General features: G+C 38.1%; 1 protein-coding gene across 1 annotated transcript in view; it reads right to left on the reverse strand.

Moving 5' to 3' along the window:
• The window catches only part of VWA8 (von Willebrand factor A domain containing 8), a 186,568-nt gene that overhangs the window by 18,751 nt on the left and 149,978 nt on the right, over positions 1–17,839 (reverse strand). Inside the window, exons 38-40 of the mRNA XM_082050523.1 lie at positions 8,355–8,463; positions 7,259–7,415; positions 4,054–4,162 (exon numbers count right to left, since the gene is read on the reverse strand). Of these exons, the coding sequence (XP_081906649.1) occupies positions 4,054–4,162; positions 7,259–7,415; positions 8,355–8,463 (375 nt within the window). The remainder of the gene's footprint in view (positions 1–4,053; positions 4,163–7,258; positions 7,416–8,354; positions 8,464–17,839) is intronic.

Here is a 17,839-nt window from a genome sequence, read left to right on the forward strand (position 1 = left end):
TAACCCACTTTGGTAGTGGGACATCCATGAGTTTGTTTGTACCACCAACCAGTAGTCTCCACTATCACGAAATATTCTTGGGATGAAATTTGAAGTCACTTCTCCCATGGTCTCACCAATTCCTTCATTGCTTGAAGAGTTGTTTAACATCACAAAAAGATACCTGCAAATTCCAGGTGACCTCTATGTGGTCCACCAAAACACACTGTAGTTTTGCTGCTGTGAAAAACACAGTAGGATAATCCAGGGCAAATTTCTATAAATCCTGGAACAGAGGTAGATCCTTAACACTCCCTTTGAGCTGTTGTTTTGTCAAATTTGTGTCATTTGCTTCCTTTCGGTAGGCAGGAAGGACAAACAATAGAAGATTATAAAGTTTGAGCAAATTCTCAACCAGTTTCACTACTATTTTTACTGACAATGCTTTAGCTTTGTGGCTATTTGCTGTAGAGGGAATAGCAGTGTGAGAAGAAAATTGCTTTTAACTATGGACATAGCTAAAAAACATTTCATATGTTTCGAAGCTTAGGCAACAAAAGCCAGTACTTGAGCTGCAATTTTATTGGAAGAAGAGAGAGGCAACATTCTCTCCTAAAACAGGAAAGAATGCTGACAAAAATCTGACCTAGTGTCTTTTCAAAATAATACAAAAAATATTTAGACTGCTTAGCATCTGCCTCTTCCATGCAGAATTCCTAAGATTTTATTTCCTTCTACAAAACCTGAAAAAAGTCCCCATAAGGACATGTGTTATATAATGCACATATATGTTACAGAAAAGCTTCAAGGCATTTTCAATATATGACTTTCACGAGCTTAAAAGCCATCGAAGTTTAAAAGCATTTACAATTTTAAGAGAAAAACAGAACTATTCCATATACATCTTGCTTTGATATTTTACTAGAAAGGGTATACAACCCATTACTACTGCAATATACTGCAACCATATTGATAAAAAAAAAGTATATACAATCATTGCGTTGATATTGAAATTAGAAAAATGTGCTGGATGTATCTTATCGGCATTGCAATGGCTGATCACAATACAACACTGCAGTAATTCTATTCACTCACAGAAAAAATTGCAAAAAATTCCAAAATTAATTACAAAGAAAAGAGCAAAATATAACTGTGATGTCTGTAAATATCACAGAAAAAGTTGTGTATGTGGAGTGATCCCATCTAAATATGTACCTAGTAATGGTATAGGATGGTATTAAATACTGTCAGTTGTGGTCTCCATGTGGTCTTCTGGGAAAACACTATGCATATGTTCTCTGAGCTGCCAGAATCAGAAAATTGTTACTGATGGGGCACAGGGTTTTTTGCATTGTCAGGTCTCTGAACCATGTTTATTATATTTCATTTTTGCAGCTATGACCAGAGAGTTCCCACATGGTCTAAAACAGACAGAGCCCCAGGTGACTCAGGCTCAGGTTTGCCCAATTTAAACGTCGGTGCCTAAATGATGCTCAGAAGCTACAGGGATACTTGCCCTAGATTCCTGCTGTAATAATCAATAAAAAGAGAAGTACTTTCTGTAAGGCAAGTCATCAAGCATCCAAGAAGGCCCTTCTGAGTGACTGACTGACCACTGGCTTTTGAATCTGCAGTTCAGAATGTTATTCAGGGTCTGGCCAGCATTAGGAGAGAGAAGCAAGCTCATCACTGACAAGATTTCCTGGGCTTCTGGCTTTGCTGCTTCTACAGAAGATAAACAACAACTCATCATGTTGTTTTACTGTTGTTCAAAGAGCTGACAGAAACCCATGAGTTCTACAAAGTAAAATGAACGATGAAATTACATTCTCAGGCTGTATTTCTGTATGATTTTCAAGGATCAGCCTATTCCAAACATCTCTTTCTGCTGCTACTAATTTTTGTGAGCCATCAACCATGGGACCTGAATCCCAGGCTCCCGATTCTTGGGATGTAAAAGTTAATCAAAGGAGTATATTTTTTAAAACTCCATAAATCTAACAATAAAAAGACATATATTGGAAATAAAATCCAAGTTAAATAAACATGGACAATATATTTCTATTATGTGAATGCACAGCGTATGAAACAAAGCAAACTCGAACATTTTTAAAAAGCCAAAAGTGTACTTTACTGAGAAGGTAATTTGGGATTTTCACAGTGTTAAAAGCACACCGACATCTGAGCTGCAAAGTTTACTGCAACTGACCGTGCCACTGACTTGCTATTTTAGAAATGAAGAATGTCTGACTGATAACAGAAGGAAAACAGTTTTAGCTCAGAACCCATTGTGTACATAGGACTATCCAGAAAAATGGGAGAGACATAGTCCTTCATCAGGGTTGAATGACTTATCATCCTGAAGAATTCAAATATTTTTTTTTCTCAAAAAGACAGCATGAAACATGCTTGGACTCAGCTTCCCAATTAACAGCAAGCATTCTGCAAGTAAGCAACTCCTGTTATCATTTATCTTCGTTTTCCTAGTGCGTCGTCTAATAAAATACCTACCAAAATTTGTATAAATATTTATAAAGTTAAAAATTTGCTTTCAATATTGCTCTTATTCTAGGAGCTAGCTTTTCCAAATACAGTGAGTTTGTTGTTTCATCATCAAGTACATTTACTTTCTCAGTGGTCAGCTGTTACAGAATTTGCTGGGCAGTCGGCAAAGACTCGAAAAATACCGAGGCTTATAAGACTTTGCCTTGATATTAAAATGACCTTTTTAACAATGCAACAGGATATGTCTCCTTATTGTAAAATATGTTATATTTTGGTGATGATTAATGCAATCCCTTAATCTAAGAATTTTGGCTCCAAAGAACAGATAAAGCACTTAAAAAAATACTTTAAACTAAAGATTCATTTATTCACTTCACACCTAGAATGTGCTTCTAATGGCACGTCGACTAGAAACATGGTAAAAAAAAGCACCTAGATATAAATGATGTAGGAAAAATGGAGATTTATATCTAAAATTTTTCAATCGACACCTGTCTTTACAAGCCAAAAGCCTGTGTCCTGAACTGAAACACATATTAGGTGCATGAATCACCTAATCGTGATCATCTTAAATGCTCATTACATGAGAAGCTCTCTGAATGGATACATTCGTAATACAACTGGCTGACAGTTCTCTGTGTGTATATGTGATTATAGTAGCATTGTTGTAGTCACAATGGCTTAAAGATATAAATAAGGCAAAGAAAAATGTTACATTTCTTACTTGCAATACCAGAGGATTGGATTTTTTGACCCAGGAGGAGTCTGTTGATCATACAAAGCAATTTCTTTCTACTTTTCAGAATTATTGTTGAAGGAAGGAGACAGATTAGACAGAGCATAGTGACTGACTAAGGTATTTGTATACCACTGCTTAGCAGCCTTCAACAGAAATATTTTTAATCAGAGGTATCTTATAAGGAGTAAAATTAACTTTCCTTTAATTTTCATTGAAGATTAGCAGATTGCTCCTAGAAAAAAATGCACTTTTTATTTATTTACCCCATATATGAACACTAGTTTTAATAAAATATGGAACAACCACAGGACCAACAACTAGAAGAAATGCAAACGGATGGTTTTGGTCAGCTTAGATTTGGGATACACCTATTTTTATTAGCAAGAGTTAAAAACAAATCTGAGAAATATTTGTGTTTTCAGCTCCATAAAAGGCTTTGACCTGGAGTGAATGTCCCTTTTAACTTCTACAGTATTTGCACTTCTAAGTTGAAAAAGTCCTTTGGACAAGAGTTAAGACAAAGCCTGTGATCTCCACACTGCCACATATTCTTCTAATAATGTGTAGTATTTTCTTTCCTGAATAAGTAATATCTGTAAACTGTGGTATGGGAATATGGTAATGTGTAGAGATGAGCACTGGCATCCACTTAAAAGCTGCCTTTGAAATAGTCATATGAGACTGTTTTTCTTGACCACGATTAGAACCTGAATCTGCTTTTAGCCCTCAAATGTATGATGGTCAGATGCTAACAGGAAATCAGCAGGATAGAATTTGGGGCCTAATGTAATGAGCTCACCACATGCCTTTATCAGTGAATCTACTGTTACCTGCAGATTGTCTAAGATGATGCGGAGTGACTGAACTTGACGTCGGACTGCTCCAGAGAACCTTTCGTAAGTTGATGCATCATATTCACTCATCTGAATCTCCTTCAATCTAAAGCAAAGGACAAGGAGCTAAGAACAGTTAAGGAAACAAGCATATCATCAATTCATGCTTATAGATTACATGTTTATTTACTTGATAACAGGGAAATTCAGACTGTAATAACCACACACAAGAGACAAAGAAGTGGCAGTTGCTTTTGTGAATTTTTGACAAGGCAGGTGATCACTGATGTCTACAGAGATTGCATCACATTAAAACTTATTAAAGTTACTAATCCTTTGTCTCTCTCCTAATCTGCTTTAATGTTTGGGAAGTAAATCAGATGTTCTGAAAACTGTGATCAAATTCTAAAGGTTTTATTGGCTCAGGTGTTATCTGTACATAAAAGGATCATGAGTGTCTATTCATTACTTCACCGCCGGAGTATTTTAAACACATCACAATTCATGCTTTAACACAAAGGTTAAGTAAAGACAACCTATAAAATCTGTCCTTGAAGACCTATAACTAGTAACTCTGTCTAAAATACCTATCTCCGTATGTCATAAAATGATGAAACCTCGAAACAAAGATGTTTAAAATGAACATTAACAAAAATCTGTTTCCCCACAAAAAAAGAGTCTCGTCACTGAACACTATCTTGTCCAGAGGCCTAACAGAGAGTGCAACACCTGCACCATAAAAACAGATATGCGCTCTTCCTATAAATTGAGATGTGCCCACCTAAAATTCTGTGTCATTCTTCTCAACACTTTAGCTCAGCAAATACTCTTAAACTGGCAAAACTCACCATTGGAATGTAATTACAGAGGTCTACTGGTGAAGAACGAGCTGGGGGACAGGTGGATATGCTGGATATTCCATGACCCGGCAACATGTCGCAAGACAGCAGTTGTGTATATGGCCACCCCATCATCCAGCACGTGGCTGGGTTCAGTCTGAGCTAAAACACGTTGGCCTGCCTGTGCACAGCTCATTTCGAACAGGCACTTTGTAACAGTATAACCTCACTCACACTGTTCTCAAAATACTGGTTTTTAAATGAGCTATAAAGGTTCAGTAAAGTATGTATGGGTGAGTTACATTTCCAATGATGAGTTTTTTAATACCATCACAACTTACTTGCCTGGAACATACACTATTCATAAAAATTGCTGTTCAGACTAGCCTTTAATGATAATATTAAAATCAAAAATCAAATCTTTGTTGTCTTTAGTACGACTCTGTCCTTTTCTATTTTGAATTTTGCACTGACATAGTCATTATAGCCAACTACTACTCATTAGAGGCAGAAAAAGATAACTTTCCATGCTGTACAATTCATTTCACGGATCCTGCCAATGGAGTTCAGTATCTTCACATCAAGGAAGAAAACATTTTGTTTCAAACAAAAAAACCTGTTTTACTTTATTGGACTCTACATGAATCCACAGTGAAAGCTGGTTCAGAATACTGCATCTATGCAAGAGCGGTTGCTAAACTCATTATAGTGAAACATGGCAATTTAAAATGTTTTCCAGTAGAAGCACTATCTCGCCAGGAAAACAATCAATAGCTTTCATATTAAAATTCTCCCTTCCAGACAATCACATATAAACAAAGCACTGAAATCTGCAGCCCCCCTTATTTTTTTCTTTAGCTTAAGGACTCCAACCTCCCTATTCTTAACTTTTATCTGTTAGTTCCCACAGCTATCCAAGAGGTACAGAATAATAATCCCAGTCAAATGTGGCTTCAGAATAGGCTACATTCACAGCTGGTACATGCCAGCTGAGGGGTTTTAGCAGGACATAATTGTTACCTCATGTACAGATACTCAGATTTTACAGGACGCAGCTGCACTGTTTCCACAACACGTACAGGTATCCAGGAACTTCCCCTAGCATGAATTTTGTAAATGACCATACAGGCAGGTAGGAACTCATTAAAGCATGCCATGTGTGTATATGTGCATATGCACAAAAATATATATGGTATCCAAGATCATAAATATCAATTGTTTCTATTAGGAAGCAATTCATAACCAATTTTGAAGAATGAGGATGTAGAATGGGTTAAAAATAGTCCTCCCCACTTACCCCCAGGAAAAAAGACAAAACAAAGTCTGCCTCCCCCCTGAAAACAAAGCCTTAAGTGACTATTTTTAATTTAAATTCCTGCATGTTGTTTGTGTAAATGAAATCACTATTAAAACGCATTGACATGATCTACACATTTTCCTGTCATTATTAATCACCGATGCTCTAATAGCAATATTAAATGCCCCCAGTCATTTAATAATAAAACAGGATTAGAAAATAAGCCTGACCTGAATGAAATAGATAAATTGCTGTTTTTAAATACAGTGATTCATGTACAGTGTGTGCTCTATGCTTAACAGCATTATTATTTACATATCAGTTGAAGCAAATGGCAATTTCACCTGCTCCTCATAGCACCCTGATTTATGCCCTATTGAGAATCACTTTGTTAATAGCAACAAAGTGTGAGCTGATTAAGCTGCTTCTAAATTTATTTGCTCTGATATTTTAATCTGTGTCTAGTACTCCCTACTTTCAGACAGATACTCACATTGCAATATACCCTGGGCTAAAACATAAAACTCACTTGGTATGACTGTCAATACACTTCTATTTTAATGCAAAGCACCAGAGTTTGACTTCAGATTCCTTCAGAGAAATCTGAATCTCTGCACACAGTCCAGGAAATAGATTAGTAACCATGCTGGGAAGATCTGTGGTTTATGTAGAAGTCTCTGCTCAGCTCTAATAGTTCAAATCATCTCACTATTTGACTACAGGTCTCTCAAACAAAAGCGATTTGCTAGTAATGGCCCATTTTGAAAAATGCTTGTTACGTGATTAATTCCCAACAATTAATTCCCAATCTGGATTCATCATAATTCAAAGAAATTTTCATATGGTAGATCCCTTTTTAAAAAAGATAAATATTCACATCACTCTCCTTATTCACCTAGTTCTGTTTTACTCCACCAAATCACATAGTCATTTTAACAGTGTGGCTTAATTCAATAGAACAATCTATATGTCTTGCCCAAAACCAGTTAAACACATGCTGGTAAGCTCTGTTAAATGATCGAATTATTCTGGGCAACGAAATTGAAAATAAAGACTCTCACATTACCTCTGTTTAAAGGCCTTTTCACCCATCTCTCGAGCAGCTCTCTTAACCTCCTCAGGAACCGCATCCTTTTCAGCTTGAGATATTTGGTAAACCTTGTGGCCAGCATCCAGTCGATATGGCCCACCTTTGCCACCTAACCCAGCAGTGTCTCTCCCACCTAACATGATTGATATAAAACATAATTAAGAATATGCGTTCAATAATGTAGAAGAATGCATTTTCTTTAAAGCTTCTGTTGTCATATCCAGTTTTCCCAAAAATAAGACCTACCCCGAAAATAAGCCCTAGCATGATTTTTCAGGATTTTTGAGGATGCTTGAAAAAGTAAGCCCTAATCCAAAAATAAGCCCTAGTTACAGTTCATTGAAAAAGTAAATTTGAATAGTGTCCAGGCAGCTATACATGTAAAAAAGTAGTAAGTTTTGGAGAAAAAATTAATATAATATTTTTGGGGAAACAGGATATCTACAAATGTTCCAAAAAAATTGCCAACAGCTCCCAGTAGAAATATTTATTGCCAAAGATTTTCCAACCCAAACTTCTATCACAGTTAAGGAGAACTCCAATGGAATATTCATGTTTGTAGTCCCTTGAGACTGGATTCATGATGGTTTCCACCTTGTACAAAGGGCATTATACATCATACAAGCCTTGTACATGTCCTCAATGCTCCTCGTCCTTAAAGCCATTCATTCAGACTCTTGTCTTCTCCCTAGAATTTGTTGGTTTACACTGTTCCCAAACCACTTTCTCCAGTGATCACTATCATGCCCTTTTACAATTTGGTGTGCCTCTTGCCTACACTATCAAATTTCTGCAGCTACAGAGGCATCTAAGAGAATGGCAAATGACTCAGCCTAGTTTCTCTGGCTGCAGTCTTCTGGATCTCTACATGATCAATGAAAAGAAACAAATTGTATTTCAGTTTAAATTAAACAATGCATATACTTATTCTCACTGGCAATAAAGCGACCCTATATTAAGTAAAACAACTCTAAGCAGCGGGTGGCCTTGTATAAATCCTTCTTTGAGTGGCACAGTGTTTCCCTTACACATCATTCTATAATGCATTAAATAAAAAAAAAAGAAGACAGACCTGTTCCACCAGCCCAAGTATTTCCACCAACATGTGGCATGTTGTCTGGATCCACTTTTCCATGTTTGGGGGAACTGACATCCAAACCACTGTCCCTCTGAATGGTTATCTGTAAAATATAGAGCTGTAAATCTCTCCCATACCAAGGAAAACTGCTCCAACAACTTAATAATAACATACAGGTCTGATGAAGAGCAGTAGGACTAGCATTAATTCAATAAATGCAAAATCTCACCTGATGAAGACAACAGGACAAAGCAGAGTAAAACAGGGCTCCTAAGTGGTACGTTAAACCCAGGCCAGACCTAAGACTACTGTCCCATCTGAACCACTCACTGCTCTGGTGAACCTGCTTTGGCAGGTGGGTTGGACTCGATGATCTACAGAGGTTCCTTCCAACCCCAACCATTCTGTGATTTCTGTGATTCAGACCTTATCCACACCGGAAAGTTGCTTACTGATAATCACCAATTTAACTCAAAATCCCCCTGTAGACAGGATCATCTGCAGTTTGAATGCTTCTTGTATTATTGGCTGTATATCAACTTACAAACTTCACGCATACCCAACTTCAGTTCCATATTTGTTATTGATGGGCAGATCAATCTTCCTTTCATGAGCATGAACTAAAGAAACAACATGCTCTTCCCTGAGACTCATCACAAAATCACACAGAATCACAGAATGTCAGGAACTGGAAGGGACCTCAAAAGAACATCCAGTCCAATCCCCCTGCTGGAGCAGGAACACTTAGATGAGGTTACACAGGAATGTGTCCAGGTGGGTTTTGAATGTCTGCAGAGAAGGAGACTCCACAACCTCCCTGGGCAGCCTGTTCCAGTGTTCTGCTACCCTTAATGAGAAGACGTTTCTTCTCAAATTTAAGTGGAACCTCTTGTGTTTCAATTTGAACCCATTACCCTTTGTCCTATCATTGGTTGTCACCGAGAAGAGCCTGGCTCCATCCTCCTGACACTCACCCTTTATATATTTATAAACATTAATGAGGTCACCCCTCAGTCTCCTCTTCTCCAAGCTAAAGAGCCCCAGCTCCCTCAGCCTTTCCTCATAAGGGAGATGCTCCACTCCCTTGATCATCTTCGTTGCCCTGCGCTGGACTCTCTCTAGCAGTTCCCTGTCCTTCTGGAACTGAGGGGCCCAGAACTGGACACAATATTCCAGGTGTGGTCTCACCAGGGCAGAGTAGAGGGGAAGGAGAACCTCTCTGGGCCTACTAACCACCCCCCTTCTAATACACCCCAGGATGCCATTGGCCTTCCTGGCCACAAGGGCCCATGGTCATCCTGTTGTCAGTAACATAATCAGTAAATGGCTACCTTAAAACACACGCTCACGTAATCCATAACTTTCCTGCCGTGACCGCAGAAGTCTACAGGGTGAGTTTTCTACACCCCCGCGCTGACGGCACTTTCCCCATCAATTCACCCAACAGCTGTCAGATGGTCAGGGCTGAGTCACTTGAGGCTGGGGCTGGATTTAAGCGAGTGACTGAAGGTAAAAATACTCCTTCCCGTTACGAACTCTGAGTCATATAGCGAATCAGTGATTCACGTGTAAACTGTCCTTCAGCTACTAATTTTCTATAATTTAATGCCACTTTTTTTTCTTAAATGAATCTTAATGACAGAGAAGTAAAATTGATGTTTTAACCTCTACAAATTTACTTCTTTCTAATCTAACATAATACATTTAATTCTCTGATGAATTTATGTGCCCCAATAACTACAATTTATTGCCTTCTCAGAAGTTCACTGAAATTATCAGGGTTTTCACTGAGACTGTAGAGCAGTTTAATCCTTGAATTAACTGTCCTGTAGACTTAACTCCATGCTGACATGAATTCCATACGTGCTTTTGAACTGAAAACATGTGCTCTAACTACAGTGTCTTGGCAGCTATTCAAAAAATCATTTGCTTTCTCTTTATGGAATTTATATTAATTCAAAAAGGTACAAAACATCCTCTGTGAACCATGTCATTAGTGTAAAATCAAGATCTAATCTGATAAATTACATTAATTAAACATTTGTATAGGAAGGAAGAGACTTAACCACAACAGCATGTTACGCTTAGGTTTATATACTTTTTTTGGTGTAAGAGATTTCCGCCAAAATAAACAGTTATTTTTTGCATAACTGGTAGATTTCAAAACTATCGGAATCACAGGTCAACAAAAATTGCTGAGTTTAGTTTAAAATAAAACCATAAAACCAAAACAGTAGTGTCAGCCTCATGAATCAAAACAAAATATTATTCTGTAAAGAGAAACAATAAAAAGAAAGAAAATTTTTCACTTGTTCATCCTTCTGAGTTCTTAATAGAAAAATACCCAAAATTCTGCAAAAGGAAGCTCTAGGAGGCAAACAAAACCATAATCAGTGACTCAAATACCATGTTCTATTTTTGTTGAGTTTTTCCATTCAAAAAATTCACTAAATATTTTGAAATACAACTATTGTTTCGATTTTGAGTGAAAAGTACTGTAGACAAAAGAGCTTTGTTGCTCACATGTATTTCTCACACATAATAAGTTGTCTGCAACTTATTTTATGTAGGCCTCCTCCTAGGGAACCTGTCATGTTATGGCGGTGGGCGGGGAAGTGGCTGACAGGCCGCATCCAGAGGGTGGTGGCCAGTCGCTCCTTTTCAAACAGGCAACTTGTCACAAGTGGGGTCCCCCAGGGACTGATGTTGGGCCCAAGGCTGTTTAACATCTTCATAAGTGATCTGGATAATGGGATCAAGTGTACCCTGATGAAGTTTGCTGGTGACACTAAACTGAGTGGGGAAGTGGACACTTTGGAACAGAGAGCCTCCTTGCAGGATGACCTGCACAGGCTGGAAGAGTGGGCTAACGAGAACCTCATGAAGTTCAACAAGAACAAGTGTGAGGTCTTGCACATGGAAAAACACAGTCCAGGAGTGCAGCACAGGCTGGGATCCACCCATCTGTGGAGCAGGTCTGTGGAAAGGGACCTGGGGGTCCTGGTGGACAACCAGCTCAATCTGAGTGAACAGTGTGCTGCTGTGGCAAAGAAAGCCAATGGGATGCTGGGCTGCGTCAGCAAGGGCATCACCAGAAGATATAAAGAAGTCATTATCCTGCTCTGCTCAACGCTTGTCAGGCCGCATCTGGAATACTGTGTTCAGTTTTGATCTCCACTGTACCAAAGAGATGTGGACAGGCTAGAGAGAATCCAGATAAGAGTGACAAAGATAATCAAAGGACTGGGAAGCTGCTGTATGAGGAAAGGCTGAGAAAACTGGACTTATTCAGCCTTGAGAAAAGCAGGCTTAGGGGAGACCTCATCACCATGTTCCAGTATATAAAGGGTGGCTACAAAGACGGAGACTCCCTTTTTACAAGGAGACACATGGAAAAGACAAGGGGTAATGGGTACAAGTTACTCCTGGGGAGATTCTGATTGGATGCAAGAGACAAATTTTTCACAATGATAACAACCAGCCATTGCAATAATCTCCCCAGGGAAGTGGTGGATTTCCCAATGCTGGACACTTTTAAGATTCAGGTGGACATGGCTATCTTCTCTAGACCATGCTTTTGCCAACAAAGCCTGGACCAGATGATCCTTGAGGTCCCTTCCAACCTGGTATTCTATGATTCTATGAATATTTCTAGTACCTATGCACTAGACAAGTTTCTAATATACAACTATTTTACAATACTGGTGATCTGATTAAAGCAGGTATTCGTAACTTAGGAACACCACATGGTTAACAGAAAATCTTTTATGTTACTAATATAAAGATTCGTGACTTTTTGTTCTTAAAAGGACAGCAGCACATCCAACATCTGCTTTCTATCACAACTTTGAAAAAAAATTGCATGGGAGAAAAAAAAAGAGACAAATGGTACAATCTACTGTAGCTTAAAAATGTGACCTCCTTACTATTTTTTACATATAGTTAATAAGTAACTGGGTAAAATAATTGTTAATTTACGGATACTAGAATGGAACACCACCAGCAGATGTGTAAATGTCAGGCCAGAAAATGCAATGGTTTCATTCATTTACTTGTTTCTTAGGTGACATTTATGCACACAGAAGGTAGTAAAATTTTTCTACATCTGAATACTTTAACAACCCATTTTTATTAGCACTGGTTTGCTGGTGTAATTGCTTTTTAAATCTACCACAGGCTAGAAACTGTGTTAAATTAGCACACTGTAGAGCCCTGGATGTACTTTCCTGGTTTTTCTTTGAGCTCTTAGATAATTTCACTAGTGACTCCATGGAGACAGGGATGGGGAGGAGAAAAGCCTGTTAAGTCACTAATGTACATTCAAGGCATTTTACAACTAACAACTTCTCTCTGCTCTGCAGGCGCCTCTATAAAGTTAAAGTTAGACTAGCAAATATCTAGATCAGAATTGAAGATATATTTTAGGAAGAAGTCAACAGTAAATCACTGAGGCTGGATGTGAAATCAGGAGAATGATGAGGAATAAAATGGAAGAGAAAACCTTTTGGACAATGATACTTCTTCAGCATGACAGATATGTCAAAGAGATGGAGGAGCCATAGGTAAGTCACCCCTCTGAGGGCTGGAGGAATTCTTGATGTTAGAAACTGTTGAAAAGTAGATTTAAGGGGGAGGATCCAAAACTGGATGTATTATGAACCTGGCAAACTGAAAGACAGTCAGTGGAAAAAATCCAGTTTATCTGGAGTGAGAAGGAAGACAATAATGACAAATACTGAAAGTAAAGAAAAAGCTCAAACAAATCTAAGAAATCCACAGTAAGTTTTCCAAGTTTGTCCGACTGGAATTTCTAAACCTATTGAGATTTATCTTACTATTGTGATGGCTGTTTTCCAAATATATAAATAATTTGCTTTCTCAAAAGTTCATCTGCCCCCTCCTGAATACTTTCCTCTTGAATCTATATCAGGACCTGTATCAACTGTTTCTTTCAGCAAGAGTTTTGACTAAGCATCTCCTTTTGAGAGAAATCTGTGCTCTTTCTAGCTATACATGCACTGAAAGGCGCTATTCATTAGTGCATTACTGTGAAGATTCCATACTGCCTGTTGTGCATGTCACAGCTCTGTAAAACAACAGATGAATCCAGTCTAGTAGCCCTGAGTTTCAGCTATGAGGTATGGGACAGAGTAGAATAGCCAGAAAAATGGTGAAATTTTCCTTCTGAGACTTCCTTTTGATTTCCAAAACACTCATGGCACACATATGTCAGATGTGCATTACGTAAACCTGTTTATACATATTGGTGATTCATGATCAGAGCACAAAAGCCCTTTTCCACTGCCTGTTTGGGAAGGTTCTCACCACACAAGAAGCGCATCTGCCATCCTCTGCTGGGATCCATGTGATTCTTATTTTATTCTCTATAAAGTCCAAATTCACAGTAATCATCAGTGATCTTAGTCCCCGGTTTGCATTCTGTTCTTTTCTTTGACTGTATTATTATATGTTCTCAGGCACTTACACCAATGGGTGGAGGATCTGCAGGTCTTCCAAAGTCAACGAAGCAAGCAAACAAGAATTTTGTGCCAGAAGAATATGAAGACTGCAGGTCAGAAAGATGCTAAAGGACTATGTTAGTCTGAAGAGGCAATGGTACGAATGAAGTGCTTGAGAGAAAAGGAAACCAACAAACAATAGAAAATACCAAGACTTGTTAATGCTTTGACTTGATTTTCTGGTCTTGCCTCTTATAGAATCCCAGAACAGTTAGGGTTGGAAGGCACCTCTGGAGATCATCTAGTTCAGCCCCCAACAGATCCATTCACTCCAGACAGCAAGGGCAGCCAGGCAGGAACAGAACTAAACACTCATTTTACATTCAGTGAAAGATGCTGGTCTCTGAAAAACTTGCTCTATGGCAGTTGCTTCTGAGATATATGAATGGACATCAAGACTGTTTTACATTACTCCAATTATATATTTTTTTTCTGACAACACTGGGATTCTAAGAGCCAACTGAATAAGGGAAACCGATACAAACACATGCAGTTTGGAAACTAAATGATCTTATCGTATTTCATACAGTAATGTAAAGAAGATAAAGAGGCTCAGAGAAGCCAGTTACACGATTCAGTGCACTCAACAACACAATGAAACCAGGTGTTTCACATCTGTGTCATATTTATGCCAAACAGCTACTAAATGCATATCAACAGGGGCCACTCTGAAGATGAGTCAAAGGCTGGTAGTTTTGTCTGGACTTCAGCTGCTCAGGAAAACTGTGGTAAGGAAACATCAAATTGTGCAGTAACCAAATCTTAACCACTTTTGGAAGGAAATCTAGAAACACATTCATGCCACTTAAGTCATTGCAGGATTGAATTCTATTGAATTCTGACATTAAATAATCTAATTTAATAAAAATAACCCCTAGAGAGTAAGGAGGCATTGGCATACATCATATTTTGATACTTTTATCATTCCTCAGTAAAATTGTTGAAAAATGTGAATTACATTAATATAAACCCACTACAAGTACTATAAAGTTAAAATATTTATGTTTTCTTAATTAGCATGTTTTCTTTATTAGCACTGTGGACAAAGATTGGGTGTGTATCAGATCATCATTGCAGGAAAAGAAGTGAAAACATCTTAGACTTTTGTCCTACAGGTGATTTGGGAGATGTCAATTTCTTCATCAAAATCAGTGAAAAATCTTTTATCACAACCATGCTCTGTTACATAGTAAGACTGACTTTGGCTGTAACAAAACATGACTATTCTCCAGCTGAAAGAGGTATCAAATGATCCATCTCACAGTGGCACAAAGGATTAAGAAATATATTCCATTGAATGCATCTGAGCAATGTGCAAGAGACTGATTTTTCCCTGAAACAAAATCTTTGTTTTCTCTTATCCCCATCCTCTTGCCCACTACCCCAACCTTAAAACCTCAGTATTACCTCAGGCTGCATTTAACAGGTCACAAATACTAACACATCCTTTCCTCCAACACATCCTTTATCAGCAGCATGAGTATACACGTTATTTTCTCAAAGAGTATATAAAAATTCCACATCAGGCAAATGAAAGGCTAATTTGCCTGTTCCATGGTGGTTTTACATTCTGTTATAAACCTGATTCTACCAAAGACAGAAAGAAAACATTTTACAATCTATTTACACAAACTAGTAAAAGGAAAAAATAGGAAAAAAAAAAAAAAATCTATTTTTTTTTTTTAGTTTTACTTGTACTGTATTATGTACAGTTTTCTACGTACTAAAAATTAATAGCACAATTTCTAACCACATCGACAGCACCAAATTGAGCCCACAACTCATTTTTTCCACAGAAAGGAATATTCAGTATCAGGTAAGACAATAATAATGTATGAAATTCTTGTTTCTTCTATCGTATCTTGAAATGAAAAAACATTAGTCGCACTGCAGTATAAAACATTTGATAGGTTTTCTTCATTCATTTGGCTTCATTTTGATTTTCTATCTTGGCTGTGAAAGTTTGCAAGAATTGGAAATGAACTAATGAAGCTTCATGTATTATCTGACTCCTGCGAACATTTCCCTCTGAAACTAGCTTTTCAAATTCATACAGGCATTAAACTTCTGTCTCAAATAACAAAACTAATCAAAGCATCACAGCTTTAACAGGATTTTAGAAAAGTGAATTTGAGTGCGGAGAGAGGTGGAGATTTGGAGAGAAACACATAAAAATAGGTATCTGGCTCGCAAATGAAGTTTTTATACACCAGCTAAAGCCCCACTATGTTAAATGCAGTCATTGCTGCTGTGGGTCTTGCTTTGAACTAAGTGCTGTTACTCAAAGAACCGACTCTCAAACTCTGAAGTAGTAGATGCATTAGAGCCTTTTGTCCACGAATATGCACTCTGTGGCTTAAAAGCTGGATAAACTAAATGAAGTAATGAGGGAATATCACACATTTGTTTCCATCTATCAGGTCCTCTGCTATGGTAACACCTGTGTACATTCTGTTTTCCTCTGTCATTATTAAAAATTGCCTAGTCAATTCTTTTCACCTGAAAGATGTGAGGTCATCACCTTTTTAGTTTGCTAATCTACTACAGACAGACAGACAGACCATGTCTAGCTTGGTTATTAGTCACAACTACTTCACATCTTCTAATATCAATTAACTCAGAAAACACTGAATTTGGTTTCTTCTGGAGTGCCCTGAATAATCAACAGCTAGAAAGATGGGATAAGTCAACACATTATGACGATTTGCAATAGTCTGGACAGAAAACCACAGGGACATCGCATGGTCAAAAGAAAGTTGAAAAAACATTACACGTGGAAGCAGAAAAGCCTTATTTTCTATAGACGCAGGACCTTGCCAAATCAGTTGTTAAAAAGCAGAGATGGAAGTTATTAAAGATCAACTATGTTGTTCTGTTTTCTGAAGGAAAGATTCCTACATTTAGCACTACTGTAACAGATTGGATGATTTAAATTTCCACTACATTTGCCCTTTCACTAATCAGGGATCAACTTTCATTTCATAAGGGCAGAATTATTAGCATGCATTTATCTTGCTGGGACAGCAGGATCTCACCGGTGCCAGGAGCTCCAGTCTTTACGTCACCTGTGTGCATTGCTGCAGACTTCTTGAGATCCGAAAGACGGTGTGTGAATCGTGGGCTTTCACAGGAAGGTCAGAGGAAGAAAGAGGAACTTTGTGCTGGATCAGCCCCCCCTAACAGAAAGTTAAGTTTATTTCCACTCCTGCCCTTTGTCTGTCTGTTCTAATTAGACTGGGAGACCTTTAGGAAAGGTAATTTAGATGTGTTAGTATAGTGTTTCCAACAAGGGCCTCATTTCAGCTGAGGACATTAATATGAGAAAAGGTATTTGACAGAGAACCGATGATCTTTATCTGAGTTGCTTTACCCAGCAGTGACTTTCAGAGATGTGAACTTACCAAGCTCTGCGGGTTCATGGCTTTCTAGTTTTAGGCTCCCCCATACTTGGAGAGATGCTTTGTTTCAAGGGGACATACATGTCTGGTACTCCTTGCTTGGCTAAAATGAATCACGCAGTCCACGAAAAGTTCACAGACCTAAACTGTGTATTTGGGGGTCTCAGAACTGCAAACACTATCAAACTATACCTTGTAATCCATCTACGGACCAGATAACTCTGTAATCTGCAGTATTGCAGATTTTTCAGGATCCCGTGCAGGACTGCAGAATGCCATGATAACAATATTCCAAACTTACAACAACTCTCCACTGCATATACTTTCATAATTTACAGGGTTTGCACCGCCAATATTTAAGGAATGAGCAAAATCACTGTTATTAGCTCACCGGTGCCCTCATGTGGTCAAAAAGCTACTTGGTCTGAAACAGAAAAGGCAGAACCGGGGTGGTGGGAAGGACTGGCCATTCTTGCTTTTATCGTGAATCAAGAAGTGCAGCTTTGCCCAGTTCGGTCTTAATATCAGGGAAAGGCTGGATTTTTGTTAAAATGTTATAAAG

The sequence above is a fragment of the Streptopelia decaocto genome, assembly GCF_964273445.1.
Source record: "Streptopelia decaocto genome assembly, chromosome: 1".
In the NCBI taxonomy this organism is placed as follows: Eukaryota; Metazoa; Chordata; class Aves; order Columbiformes; family Columbidae; genus Streptopelia; species Streptopelia decaocto.